The 14825-nt window shown below is 39.2% G+C and overlaps 2 protein-coding genes and 1 long non-coding RNA gene across 3 annotated transcripts; 1 reads left to right on the top strand and 2 right to left on the bottom strand.

Annotated features, from left to right (window-relative positions):
* Positions 1-436: 436 nt before the first annotated feature.
* LOC144666350 (cyclic GMP-AMP synthase-like receptor) lies at positions 437-3817 on the bottom strand. Its single transcript, XM_078527766.1, has one exon. It carries the CDS (start codon positions 3388-3390, stop codon positions 1540-1542), a length of 1851 nt encoding a protein of 616 aa, XP_078383892.1. The 5' UTR covers positions 3391-3817; the 3' UTR covers positions 437-1539.
* A 1660-nt stretch (positions 3818-5477) lies between these two features.
* Positions 5478-5748, top strand: LOC144666484 (uncharacterized). The gene is made up of 2 exons (XR_013573198.1): positions 5478-5660; positions 5693-5748. It is a non-coding gene; the product is annotated as an uncharacterized LOC144666484 (long non-coding RNA).
* LOC144666417 (survival of motor neuron-related-splicing factor 30-like) lies at positions 5628-14823 on the bottom strand. Its single transcript, XM_078527848.1, has 10 exons — positions 14724-14823; positions 14550-14615; positions 14131-14172; positions 13002-13090; positions 11598-11688; positions 10567-10670; positions 9062-9128; positions 8692-8754; positions 7877-7963; positions 5628-6717 (listed from the first exon to the last, which is right to left on the bottom strand). The coding sequence occupies exons 1-10, from the start codon at positions 14781-14783 to the stop codon at positions 6637-6639; spliced, it is 750 nt and encodes a 249-aa protein (XP_078383974.1). The 5' UTR covers positions 14784-14823; the 3' UTR covers positions 5628-6636.
* Positions 14824-14825: the final 2 nt, after the last annotated feature.

A 14825-nucleotide genomic window follows, 5' to 3' on the forward strand; every position in this document is an offset into this window, starting at 1 on the left:
TGTTTTGTCGTCATCCACGTCCGTCCGGTAGTTGTTAGCTGGGCACTAGTGGCCGCTTACGAGAACCATTCTCGTAAGCGGCCAGCTCCAGTTACGGGCGGGGGGGGGGGGGGGCAGGGCAGGAGGGAAGTAAATTTTCAATTGCCTCTGTCCACCTTCATCAGATTAAAATGATGTCCGTTTTACTGCTACATCTCGTAGGCGGACACCCGAGGGTGTCCGCCTACGAGAGCTTCGACTGTATCACGAAACTTTGAGGTGACATTGCGCGAAAGAAAATCTGAGGGGATAACAGTCCTTCCGAACAGATATTCACCGAAATGATGCGTTGGGTTCCCCGAAATTACTTCGGCTCACAGCATTATTGGGTATATTGAGCATTATTCAGTATATTTTAATATACCCAATAATGCTGTGAGCCTAGGTAATTATCTAGTAAATATTAGCATTCTGTGCGAAACACCCTAAGTGAGACCAAAGTTTCACCCCTGAACTAGACGACGAGCATCCCCGTTTATTGGTTAGGAAAAGTAGGGTTAGGAATGTTAGGATGTTCAAGAGACAGTAAATTTTAATAAAAAAATCTTGACAAATCATTAATCGTTTGATTGCTTTTTCCTAATTTCGTACGTTTCACACTTAACTATCCCGAAAATATAGTACAAAGTCATTCTTAACATTAGGTGTCCGCTTCTAAACAGTTACAGTAATATAGTCTGCGCAAGATCGATTTTTGCGGAAGCAAACTTGCTTTTTGGGAGTCTTTTCTCTGGCAAGTTCTTCATTCGCTACATTTATATCACCCTACTCAGCATTCTCGTCCAGGGAGCTTCTTGGCCGGAGGGGTCTTTGCATGAGAAAAGGTGGCTCTGGGGATACATGATCTGATTGGCTAGATTACCATTTTAAACTATATTGTAACAAAGGGTATTTACAGCTTGTTTCTGATCCTTAATTTCGCTACGAGATTTAAAGAGGCTACATCACGGCGGGGATTTAGTAGATTTTTGGCCTAAACTGCTCTGAAATTAGTGGTAGGCAACTTGACCCACGAAAAACATTATCTTTGAACATCTAAAGGAAGAGAGAAATTAAATCACGGCTATCTGAATATCGATTTTTTGAAGACGCGTGGAAACCATTTAAAAGTTTAGCCTTAATTTTTCAAATTGCAATCCATTTCCATCCGAGCCATCCTCAACCGAAGACGCTTGTTTACGGTTTCAATGCTCTAATATAGCAATTTTAAATAAAAATGTACCATTATTTTTTGGTTTCCTACGACACAAATGTAAATTTTGGCTGTTCAAAAATTTGGTAAAATCAGTGATTTAGCCTCTTTATCTATTGCTTCTATTTTCGGTTTACAACAGCAAGGCTATATGATACAATACATGAAAATCCCTGTCGCTGAAAAAAAAAAAGTTTATCACGTTCAAAATTAACATAATGGGCAATTTTTCCTACGAATTTGCCCAAATGCATCGAGGCCTGCAAACTTTATTCTAACTGCTGAAAACATGGTTATATTCCTACAGCTCAATCTAAATCTAACTCAGGTATTGTGATGTAATCAAGTTTACGTTTTAATACTTCCTTAGCGTGGAAAATTATCTGGCTAACATAATCAACGACAGCGGTAATTATGAAATTGTCAGGGACCATCAAGAGATACTGCTCTAAACGCTGTTTCAAAAGAGCAAGGCCTTTGCTACTTCCTTCCCTCACTGTGACATCAGCAATACCATGAAAGAGCCCTGGTGCACTGAACTCTCGACAAACTGCTTTGTGAAGATTTGGCAAAGTTGGATTGTTCTCTTTAATGTAGCAATCAACCATATCTTCTAACCACTCGAAAGCAACTTGACGAGGACTAATCTGCTGTTCATTGTGTTTGAACAGTCCGGGCCTGTGCTCAAGTTCGAATTTCTTTTTCTTCTCACAGGTTCTTAGGTAGAACTTGTGAGCCAACAAGTTTAGTTCTCCTTTAAGGGTGGTGAGCAACTGCTTGAAGGCAACTTCCATCCATCTCCATATTTGGACCAACTTTCTGTAAGCATTTTCACTGAGCTCTGTAGTATTAAGATCAGTGACCTCATTCCAAAACCAGCCAGTCTTGCGAGAGTTAACAACGTTACCAATGTTGACAAACATTTTATTCCAGATGGCAGTCGGATTCTTTCCAGCAAGGAGGCCTGAGATAATGTAATCCAACAAATCAATCATTTCTAAAACCCTGATCTGTTGTTTTCTCTCTCTGGCCTCTTCTGGTGTGTAAAGAAATTCTAGGCCGTTAATCTGACTTAGCATGTCTTCCACAACATACAGGCGCAGTTTGTTCTCATGATCGGACACGGTCAGTAGATTGTGCTTTGGTATGAAGAAACTCAGAATTTCTTCCCGCATCACGCCTTGCAAAATCAACTCTAACACTTGAATTATCCTTTGCGACCAGTAGTTCTTTTCCCAGAGATGGCGGTCTGTTATGATCAACTGAGAGAGAAGAACAGTTTTGAACATGTACGATGGAACCAAGGAAGGATCCCATCCTAGCCTCTGTGAGATGTCATCTCTCAAGACTTTTAGTGCACGGTAGCATGCACTAAAACCCTCAGGAGAGGAGACCAGAATTTCTTTTTCAGCCATGGAGAACGAGATGCGCCAACTGTCGATTCCAGCGGGAACGACGTGAAATCCACAGTTCTGAAGAATTGCATCCACTTCCTGTGGGAACTCTGCTAACTGAACTGGAAGCTTGGATAGACGGTAATCTAAAGTCAATGTCAAATCCACGCTGATAATTAAATTTCTGTAACTGTTTCCGCCTTGCCAATTGATGTAAAGTGTTGTGGCTGGGCCATGCGTTTCTGAGTACATCACACCAGATGGATTTTCTTGGCCCCCGCTGTTTCCAAGTAGCTCAGAGAACACAGGCCACCACGTTTCATCAAACAATCTTCGATTAACGCGTTGGATGGCCAGTCCTGTGGGCAATTCGACGTCATTCAAAGATGCATTGACAAGCTTCTTGAAGTAACGGGAGAGCAGATTTGGGTTGAAGAAGCCTTCGACATCTTTGAATTCTTCCCAACCTTGTTCATCAAGGACGAGCTTCGTGTAGCCTTCACCTTTGTCGCAGGGATGGAATGATGGTTTGTCCGTGAGCGAGTCAATTCTGATCATAAAGTCGAACTCATCTGGCTGGCGAACTTTTACTCCTTCGTACACACTTCCGCTATGAACAAGAGTGCTCTTAAATCGCTTGTCTCGCTTTTCCACTTGTGCCAGAATGCTGGTCACGAATTGTTCGAGTTTTTCTCTAATCACTTCGGCTTCGCTTTCATCTTTAAACCTTGCTTTCCTCTCGAAATGTTCCACAATTTCAGACATGATACAGATATTTCAACTCCCTTCCTTTGCTGTGATGCGTTGTGGTGGTTTTGACCCAGAACTGGGTTTGGGTATTATTTACAATATTTGGCACTCACGGAAGTAATTAGCATATTTCAAACATCCGTTGTTTCTTGGAATATTAAATCCACATTTCACTTCTTCGCTTTCAAATTCAAAACCTTGCTTTCTCCTCGAAATGTTCCATAATTTCAGATGTGGCAAGACTTTTTTCGTCCTTTAACGTAAAGCACTAACTTATTCTTAAAGTGGATTTGGATTACTTGTGTTGCATATTAATTATTTACAATTATGGCCATGTGTCAACATTCTTTCTTTCTTGGAATATTTCAAATGTCAAATGTGCACACCACTAAAACAAACAGTAGCAGAGTTCACAATGCGTGGCTATCGCATAACACATCCTTTTTTTTTCTAGGAATAACACAACAAACAGGGACTGTTCCTGTAGGGCGTTGGTATAAAAACCCGCGACTGTCATGGCCGGCGAATAGAACCCTGTGAACAGGGGCACCCAACGGAATATTTCGTTAAAATATCTGTTCGGAAGACGATAGAGATCTAGAATTTTCGGAACATTCATTGTAAATTTTTTGCGCCTGCCTTTCCTATGATTTCGAAATCTAAAAATGGTATACTGTTCATTTTTAACGGATTTAACGGATTCATTTTTACTCTAAAAAGGTCACCTAGTTTCGGGAGCCTTCTTGGCTGGAACGAAGGTGTGATCCCATACTTCGGATCACGACAGCGAAATCCGAACAGATAAAAAATTTAGGGGAAAAATATGCCAATCTACCGTTTAAATACTAAAATACGTTCAACGGTGCTATCTTTAAGTGGTGAACTATATTCTCGATGGGTGCCCCTGTGTGAAAACCGTCAAGGGACACCATAGACGGTAAGACCAATGTAAAAACCGTCACGGAACGTCTAGTCGTCACTGAGCTGACTATAAATCCTCATGGATTTGACATATTTGACTATTACTCCTCACTCCAGTATGGCCAAAGACCCTGTGAAAACCGTCACAGAACGTCCAGTCGACCTTCAGATGAGGGGGGGGGGGGGGGCGGTTGGATTATCTAGACTCTGGAATAAGGGGGAGGGGGGGGGGGCGCTATAAATAATCATTTTCCTCGGTCCTACAGGCCTCTATTTGGCTTAAAAATAAGGTGGGGCCCCTCCCCTAGATCCGCCACTTCATATCAAAACCCTCACGGAAAAAAATTAAAACTCAATTATCGGACTACGTGACAACAATAGTATGTTGAACTCTGTGGAGATGTTTAGTTAGTGTATATTTTTAGCAGATATGTTTAGTATATTGTGTCCCATAGTATAGGGCAACACAGACAGGGATAAGTTTCTTTTATCTTATCTTATCTTATCCAGTCGTCACCCATATCAAAACGAAACAGCCGATCAGTCATGACGGATTTGACATACATTGACTATATTTCCTCACTCACATGACCATAACTAGTCTCAGGTCTGTGTAGTCACACGACGCGTCTCTCGTGTAAGTCTCGCATTTATAAAGAAATCCATAGGAATCTATCAGTCTCGGATAGGAACACAGCATCACGGACACAACGGTCACGTCGTGCTTACTAAATTTGACCGTCACAGATGTTTGACCCTCGCAGGTCTTACCAACATCCGTAATCCGTTTTTGGTAAGGAATGGACCATTTTATTTGGGAGGCGGAGTTAGGGCTTTCCACAAGTTCCTCGGCAACTTTTCATATTGCGAGCAACTTTTTCCCCTTTAAGCAACTTTTTTCCTTTCGAGCAACTTGTTGCATTTTGAGCAATATCTAGACCGCAGATCTCCGAAGATGGTCCAAAGGCCATACGAAGATAAACGAAGTTTGCCGAAGATTTTTGTGAAACATCCGAAGACGTTTCGACTTTCGACTCATTCCCCATAAAAACATCACGAAATTGGTCAGCTAACATGACGTCATCAATATCTTCACGAATTTTCTCAGTGAAAGAAGTTTTTGCCTTAAAATTTTATTTAGATACTTCTGTTGCAGAGAAATTGCATGAAAACTGCTAAGAAATCTTTCCTTCAAAGGAAAATTAGCATATTAGCATATTATCTGCACGTGTCCCACAACGCCTAGCGAACCGTGTTGACCAGGAAGGAGGACGCCTGGGGCGAAGCAGTGGACAAACTGAAATAATTTTTAAAGTTCCAACACAAGTAGATTTTACACCAATTCCACTGTTTCCTATTGCTTAGTTCTGACTATTTATCAGTCCTGAATAGTTAGATGTTGTTTGACAAGTTAAAAATGAAATAACGCCTTTCGTATGCCGTATGCCTTTTTTAACAAACAAAGAAACCAGACATATCTTATTAACGGCATGTATTTTGTTGTGACTTGACGGTGTTACACAGGCCCACACGGGCCCACTAATATTACATCGAATTCTTTTTTCACATAATAAGAAAAGTTTTAACGTAAAAACTGGATTAGTAAAGTTTCATTTGGAGTACAGAACGGGGTCTTAGTGACCAGGGGGGGGGGGGGTACTCGGGATTTTAAGTGATCGGGGATGATCGAATGGGGGCAAAAATCAAGCCCCCCCCTGAACATAACATAAAAAACCCCAAAAAATCCCTAGATCAAAAATTGACCCCTCAAAAATCAACAGCAAAACAGGTTTGTTTGTACTTTGTTTGCAGAACTACACAGCCAAGGCACTACCACAAATCTTCAGATGGTTTTGAATACCCAAAAACATCCCTACCAAATCAAAAAAAATGCTTGCTAAATTTTCCTACCCAAACAAATCCCGGAATCGAAAATTTCAAACCCAAAAATATCCTTCGATCATCCCCGTCACTTAAAACCCTGAGTACCCCCCCCCCCCCCCCCGCCTGGGCTTAGTGACAAACTGTTCGGAACAGAACAGTTTTAAAAAGTAGTTATGATTTATACAGCTCTTAATCCAACCATAATAATTTAGTATCATCCATTTGAATCGTGACTGGAAAATCCGAACTCTCCTAAACTGCTTCGATACCTTTATTACAGTACTTTTTGGGAGAATTGGGCCTTAAATCGACAAAAAACCACGATGACCAGTCCTCTCATTCTCACAACGAACATGTTTAGTAGATACTGATCTTGCGAGGAGTATTTAAACGTTCAAAGTGTTCTATACAGGTGTGCACTGTCTTGATTGCGTGACAAGCACTAGATGTTTTAAATCATCTCTTATAAACAAGTTTGTCCGGTTGTGTATATTGCGTCATGGGTTGCCCTCCGGTGCCGCACGTTCCCACGCCAACCTGAAACGAGAGGCAAAGACAAAAAAATATATGTCAGTGAAATTCTCTTCAATCATCCTTTTTGGGATTTTCTAACTCCTGTTGCTGTTTTTACCCTTTGCACTTTACCTCATGCTACGAAAATCAATTCAACTGCAAACTCATAAGCGGTGAGCAGGGGGGGGGGGGCAGCCAAAATGACGGATGCTCAGCGCCCCCCCCCCATATTTCAGTGCCGAAATTACCGCCAGCGCAGCATAAGATAGATATCTTATTCTTTCAAGAAGCAGGATCGTCTGAACGGCCTTGTTATGCATTGTCACAACATGATTACAGACATATACTGGGAAATTTGAGTGAGGAAATGCCCCCCCCCCCCTTTCAGGGGGGAAGGTATGCGCCCACCTTTCAAAATGCTCCCCAGCCTCTGGAACTGTAGGAGCCTAACCGGTTTTGAAAGCATGAAGCGACTAGGAGTCTTGCTACCCCCCCCCCCCCCCAGATGGGATGTTAGTAAACTAGGCTCCCCAGGGGTTTCAGGGAATAAGGGAGTATGGCCATTAACGTTTTGTGAACATGGGGGCAAAAGGAACATCAAACTGGGAACTCTGGATCAAAAGGGTATTTTAAAGAACACCAAGATCGAAGAAATTCTTTTAGGAAACACGGGAATTTTCAATGTTGGGAACAAGGGAATATGGTCCCCCACAGAGAGGCCCTAATAAATAGACCATTGCAGACTGCTCCTCAGCATTTTTTCAGGTCGCCCTAATAGTTTACAGGAACACAATTACTCTCCTGGGTGGAGAGAGGCACTGTGAGAGTGTTGCTGCCTTGTCCCAAATTGGCCGGCCGAATGGTTAAGAGTGCGGGTGTGGGGTTTTTTTGTTTTGGGGGGGGGGGGGGAAAAAAAGGGGGTTGATGGTTATGTTGCCGGATGCGGGTACATATTCCCATCCGCATCAGGCCAACAACGCCAAGCTAACCATGCATGTCAGTCCCACAACACCAAGCGACCCGTGCATCACCAAGGAGGTGGACGCCTGGGGACGAGGCAGGTCCCAGAACACAACATACTGTAGTGACCCTGACAGGGCTCAACCAAGCACCACTCTTTTTTCCATTCCCCCATACGCTTTCCCAACTGAAACAAACTCTGTGAAAACCTGACAAGACTTACCTTTCCTTGAATTGACTCTGGGGAGGCAAATATGCTCTTTTTTGATACACCCTTTAAACTCTTTCCCGATTTGCTAGAGCCGCTTCCCTACAATGAAGACAACAAAATGTAAGACACTGACCTTACTTTACCGTGTTAGTACTACATGTACAATAAAGTTTGGTTAAAACTTGTAAAAAATTCTTTTAAAAAATGTCTGTTTACACCTCTACACTGAACTCGGGTGACAATAAACACAGATACCAATAATCATCATTCAATGCATTTTTCATTTTGTTGTTGTTTTTTTTTTGCTGGAGTACAATTGGTTTTGGTTTTTCTTCAGACTGGATGAAAAAGTGGCCCAAGATATTTTTAAACCAGTCACTAAGCATAGTGCAAAACCAAAGCTAGACTTGCTCCAAGTGGCTCGTTGGATTCGCAGGAGACTGCTGGAAATGGAAACGGAGGGCACGTGTGGGCATTAAAAACAAAAAAGCAGAGGTTTGTGGCGGAACGAGCGTTGCTCATTCTGAGCCATTCCTCAATGTAGTGTGTCATTCAGTGTGCTTCGTGCGTTACGCATGAACAAATAAATTCTGCGCAGTCACTCAACACAAACTTACTCAAGTATCTCTATCAACACAAAACGAACGACTTGGAGCAAGTCTAAACCAGAGCGAATTAATGTGAATTACTTTATTTGATACTCAAGCAAAAATCGCTTTATTAATTAAACTAACTTTAAAAACTTACAGTTTATTAGCTTTAACAACAGTGTTACACAAGTAGCACAACACTGAATCAATTTCTTTTTACTCAGTTAGATGACTTACCTTGGAATTGTTAAAAAAGTCCAACCAGTTGTGTTTATCTTTTTCTCTTTGTTCTTCAATTTCCTATTAAATAATAAGGTCATGGTTATCAAACAGCATTTTTATTATACAGTAGTCAGAGTTTTCAGAATTTGTGCACTCTAATTGGTAATGATGCAAAAATCTGTGACTGTTTTCAGAAGTGGAACACGATAATCATGATCAATCAATCGTGTATCAACTGCACTGAAATAACTTCAAAGCAAACTGGTTTGAAAATTCTTAAAACAAGATTAAATCACAACATCTGCAGTTAAAGTACAGATGTGATCTAATGATGCTACAGATTGAAAATAATACTACTTTCAAAAGTCCCATTTGACCTCCTCACCTTAGCTCTTTGTTTCTTTTTTAACATCTTTTTCTTTTTCTGTTCTCGAAGGGCATCCTCATCAGCCCTGGAAATACCAAATACAAGACTTCTTTTTAAAAAGAAAACTAAATATAATAAAATTATTATGAGATGCATGCTACTTCAAAAGCATAAATGAATTATTAAAACAAATAATTTTTGGAAGAGGATTTTTTTGGACAAAAAAATTTCCGTTTCCTTTAGGAAATGCTCTTTATTAAAGACAGGGAACCTTAGAAACTGAAAACTTAAGTAGTCTGACTCAATCAAAGCAATACAATAGTACCACTCAGAAATAAGCCCCAGGGGGGTACTCCAGCTTGTAAATGACGGGGATGACTGAATGAAGGCAAAATTCAGGACCCAAAAAAATCCCTAAGTCTTCCGACATTACCCAAAAAAATCCCTGAACCAAAAATAACCCCCCAAAAAATCCCTTGTCAAATTACCCCTAAATTGCCAGGAGGTGCAATAAAATAACACAAAGAACGCTTGTTTTGTTTATTCATCATACCATAAATACGCCAAGGCCGCACCAAGGCACATTAGTTCATTTTTAATACCCAAAAAATCCCCTATCTAAATCAAGATACCAAAAAAAATACTTGCCAAATTTTCCAACCCAAAAAATCCCGGAATCGGAAATTTCAAACCCAAAAAAATCCTTCGATCATCCCCGTCATTAACAAGCCGGAGTACCCCCCCCCCCCTGGGAAATAAGCATCCCAAAATATACACAAATACGCTTAATTAACACCCTCTACATTCCACATTGTATGTCATTTAAATAACATGCAACAAGAATTTCACAAGCAATTTTATTATTATAATGGACACACAAGAATCTGACTTTAAGTCAAACAAATTTGAAAATGATGAGAGGTCATTGATACACCATTCAAAACTACTGGTACTATGGCAGGGCTCGAAAAAAATTTGTTTCCATTTCCTGGGATTTTATTTTTTTTCCCCGGGCCCTTCCCCCCTCCCGGTTCATTTTTTTTTTTTTTTTGCGGGGGCCCCGCCGGGGGGGAAAAAAAAAAAAAAAAAAAAAAAAAAAAAAAAATTTTTTTTTTTTTTTTATTTTTTTTTTTTTTGAGAAAAAAAAAAAAAAAAAAAAAAAAACCCCGGGAGAAAATCGCGGCCGGCGGGGGGGGGGGGGGGGTATGGCTAATTTTTTTTTGTAATAATTAATTTGTATTAATTATTTTTATGCAGTGTACACATTTTGTAGGTGGCGGCTTGGTTTCTACATTTCTGTGTATTATCAGGGGTGTAGCTAAGAGAACACTTAGCTGGCTCATTTACAAGCGCAGAGCTCTGGCTTTTCTGGCCTTGATTGCTCTAAAGGTTTACCGTAAGTCTTGTTTTCATGTCAAAATTTTGCTGGATTCAAGTTCTCTTTCAGCCGGTGAAATTAGCCGGCAACCAGCCCTCAGCAACATCCCTGAATATTGTAATTATAATATGACTGTTACAGGTACCTGGATTTCTTTGATGTGCTTGCAGCTGCAGCTGTAGTTGTAGCTTTCCCAGTTTCAGCAGGTCTTTTTGTTCCAGCTTGATCTTTTTCTCTTAATGATGAAACCTGTTTTCAATATGAGATGTTATCAAAGTGTGTGAAATAAATTAAGAAATATTTGTGAACCATACAACTGTACTGTTTTTATAATACATGTAGTTTTTGTATTTTGCATTGCGTAGTCACAAGTTTCTTGAGTCACTACTGTACATCCTATGTACATAGATGAATGTAAGCTAGTACATTTATGTGTTGCAGTTAATTTTTGATCTCAGTTAATTTTAAATTTTACCTAGTTAGCTTTTTTCTAACTAGTTAATTTTTTATACTAGGTAAATAATAGGGTTAGGGTTAGGGTATGGGTTGGAGTCATATATTTTTAAAAAATAGTGGTTCATCCAACATTTCCTACATGGCAAAGTGGTAAGGGGTTGGACAGCAAATCCAGAGGTCAAGAGTTCAAATCCAGTGCAGGTTAGTAAAAAGAAAAAAAAAATAGATGATAGTACTTAGAGGAGGGGAATAATGTTAATAGCAGATAGTAGGGGGGAGTGGTGTTAGTAAAGATGGGGGGGGGGTAATGAGACATCAAGGGAGGGGAGGTGTATTGCTTTTTCTACTTATTAACCTAGTATATAAAAAAACTAGTTAGAAAAAAAACTAACTAGTTAAAAAAAAATTAACTGAGATCAAAAATTAACTGCAACATATGTTTCTTGGTCTATGTATTTTGTCTACTAGTCCAGACTTATTTTAATTGTAGTTTTGACAGAGCATCTCTCATTCCTGGCAAATTGAAGACTTAATAATGTTTCACTAATTAATGACTTTATAAAACACCTAGCTTAAAGATGAACATCTGTAGAACATGTACTTAATTGTATAATTATGAGCAGTACAGTACATCTGTAGAATTTTGCATGTATCTACCACTTGACTTTCAAAATACATACATGTATGTACATTTATAATTTTATTGTAATCATGACTGACCTTGACAATTTCTGTGTTTCCATACTTGTCAAACGAAACTGTACATGTTGTAAGATCATCAGATATGCTGTCAATAGTGCCATCATAGTAACTAGAAAACAAACCAATACAAAGATTAACAAATCATACTGATCCAAATTGTTGCAATTAATTTACGGTATTTATGGGTTAGAGACTGTTGTGAGTGTTTTGTTGACAAATACACGCACGCGCTGGCCGCACAATGAACAAGAAATTTTCAATACTGCACAAGGCGTAGCCCAGTGCAGTATTGAAAATCTTGAGTTCATTGTGAGGCCAGCAAGGCGTGTATTGTCAAAAAGCACAACGGACAGACTCTAACCCTTTTAATATACAATCTGAGTAAAGTATACTAGTATTTTAAAAGTAAATAGTGTAGTACATAGTTACACAGAATTAGATCAATAAGCTTAATATAAAAATAACAAATAAGCCGTACAGAAATAAAGCTTAAAATGGTTCATAAAATCGTTCATCAGCTGTGGTCGTTCATAAATACAGTCAGCGAGAAGCTTGTTCAAAGCAAGTCGATGGCTTTCACAATCAAGCAACAAGCAAGTCAATAGCACACAAAAATGAATTTTTTCAGCTGAAGTTTACCTTTGAACATGAAAGCGCTTCAAGTTGTTGTCCTCTTCGATTTTTTTGGTACTGGATCGTTTATTAATTGAGGAATATATTTTTCTTCCACTTATACAAGCCTTGAAGCTTAAAACACTTTCAATAATGCACGATTTTTGTGATTATTGTCAATACTGCACTGTCGGAGTTAACTGACGACAGGTAAAGCAAAATTACGTGATCTATTTTAACCAATGGCGCTCATGGATTTTGGACAGTGAACGAAGATTGTATATTAATATAAATTAAAGCTGGACTTTAAATGAAAGGAAAAGGCATTTGGATGCATTGTGGTCTAATGGTTAGCATGCTGGACTTTGGATTATTATAAGTGATCTGGGTTTGAGTCCTGGCCAGGGTCCTTGCATTGTGTGATATATCTCGACACTGAATTTTATTTTTGGAAAAAAGGGCTCACATAAATTTAGATAAGAGTTCATCCATTTCCTTGTTAAATGACGATTTATTCGAGCATAACAAATCCGAATGATGAACAACTAACAAATAACTACACGTGAGGTTTGACCGGGCTAGTCCCAGTCTCTACTTGACATGACATGAGACAACCGGGCTAGGTCCCATTATCTATAAAGGTTGACCACATTATTTCTCTAAAATTGATAAAATTCAAATAAGGACTTAGGTTTATTTTTGAAAAGCTACCATCCCCAGTCATAATTAAGCCACCACACTCCCCCCCCCAAAAAAAAAAAAACACACGAAATAATTATATTTAAGTAAAACATGTTCAGCTCAACTTACTTGCCATCCTGACTCCAGACCGCTTGACATTTCTGACCTACTTTCCACTTGATACCTGCCGAGGCTCCAGCATCACTGACAGCTCCTTTCTAACATGAGATAAAGACAATTTTTATAATAATCTGAATAATGATGAAGAATATGAATTTTTACAGTATTGTAATGACATGATATTTTGTTCAAATATCAATATTCATATTGTGACAGAAAATATTGAGGCCGACTGGTGCACCAATGTATCATTGTAGCACAGCTGCTGTCCGAAGGGCAAAACAAGTTTATTTCAAGCCTCCATGGATACTAAGTTTTTTATTTTGAATTTTAAAAGGAACTATTATTGCAACAAAAAGTAAACATTTTTTATGTGATCAGGCACTATAGGTAAACAATGTACGCCAGCTCCTAAAATTTTGTCACATTGCTTGGGCTAACAGTTTGCCAGTGGACCCCATATTACACTCCTAGGTGAAACAACCATGAGAGTGAAGTTCCTAGCCTGAGAACATAATACAAAGACCCAAACTGTGTGTAAACATGTCAGTTTGATCCTCGTGTCTTGAAGTTTGAGTCACGTGAATTTCAAGATGCGAGGAACGAGCCAGTGTGTTATGATTTTGATTTTAAGAAATGAGTAGCCTGCAAACTGGCTTCGACTGCTTACAACACTAAAGAGTGTATCCCGATTGTACAATTTATTTCTCAAGGAATTCATTCAAGCAACAAGCTCATTATAAATGTATAAATGTAACTGTAATGTATTATTTTTCTCAGCTTGAGACTTCAAAACTCGTAACTCTTGACATGAGACTCAAAAATTTCAAGTTTTGAATTGAGCGGTACTGTATGGCTTGAAAAAAAAAATTGAAATCTAGCTTACCCCTTGGACAAGCTGTTCTCAAAGTCAGCTTTCCCAGTACTGTTGCATTTCGCGGTTAACTTGTCTTATGATTTAGTACACAGTTGACATGGGCCCTAGCTCATCGGTCAAGTGAGCAGAAAAAGTTCAAAATTATTCCCGGAAAAGCGGTTTAGTACATTCCAGTGGGAAAACAGAATTACTTGCCCATAGCCGTGATATTATTTTAGAGCAGAAAACAGTTTTGGTAAAAAAAAAAAGAAAGGGCCTTACCTCATTCACTTTCAAAAGGTCCAATGTAAGGGTTATCACTTCCTATAAAATACAAAATAATGCTATTACAAACCAAGTTATTTAACCTTTGTCTAAAACAAACTTATAATTCAAGGTTAGGACACATTTTGTACATTAAAGTTTACTAACAACTTTTTGATACACTGAGGGCATTAATTCTATTTACATTCAGAAAACTTTGAAATTTCCTACAGCGTGTAAATACGCCATTAAAAACGCCATTTGGTGCATTTTCAAAAAAACAGACACAAATTATTTGATGGCAGTCAATAGCGACTCGCCAATGTTTAAACGTACCCTATGCCAGGGTATCGGCCTTACAGAGTAGTTATGCCACCCTACCACAGCTAAAAGCGACTTAAAAAGGAATTAAACAAATAACAAGGGCAAAATTAAACCTGTAAATCTCCTTTTAACTTTTTTAGTTCCTCGTTGTCAGGATCCGTGGTCAACGCCGCTTCAACCTGCGAGGAAAAAAGATTCGCCGTTTTAGCTTCTAAAAAGAAATACGCTGACGAAACTTTGTCGCGTCGGCAATCGAACTGGCGTTATTTTTTTCAAAAGAAACTCGCCTGTCTTAACTGTGCACGGTATTCAGTCAAATTTGCCTGCAGTTCTCTAGCATCCGCCATCTTTGACTTTGAGATGACATCAAGCGAGGCCACTAAGCAAGC

The sequence above is a fragment of the Oculina patagonica genome, chromosome 9 (genome assembly GCF_052425735.1).
Source record: "Oculina patagonica isolate OP01 chromosome 9, crgOcupat, whole genome shotgun sequence".
Lineage (NCBI taxonomy): Eukaryota > Metazoa > Cnidaria > Anthozoa > Scleractinia > Oculinidae > Oculina > Oculina patagonica.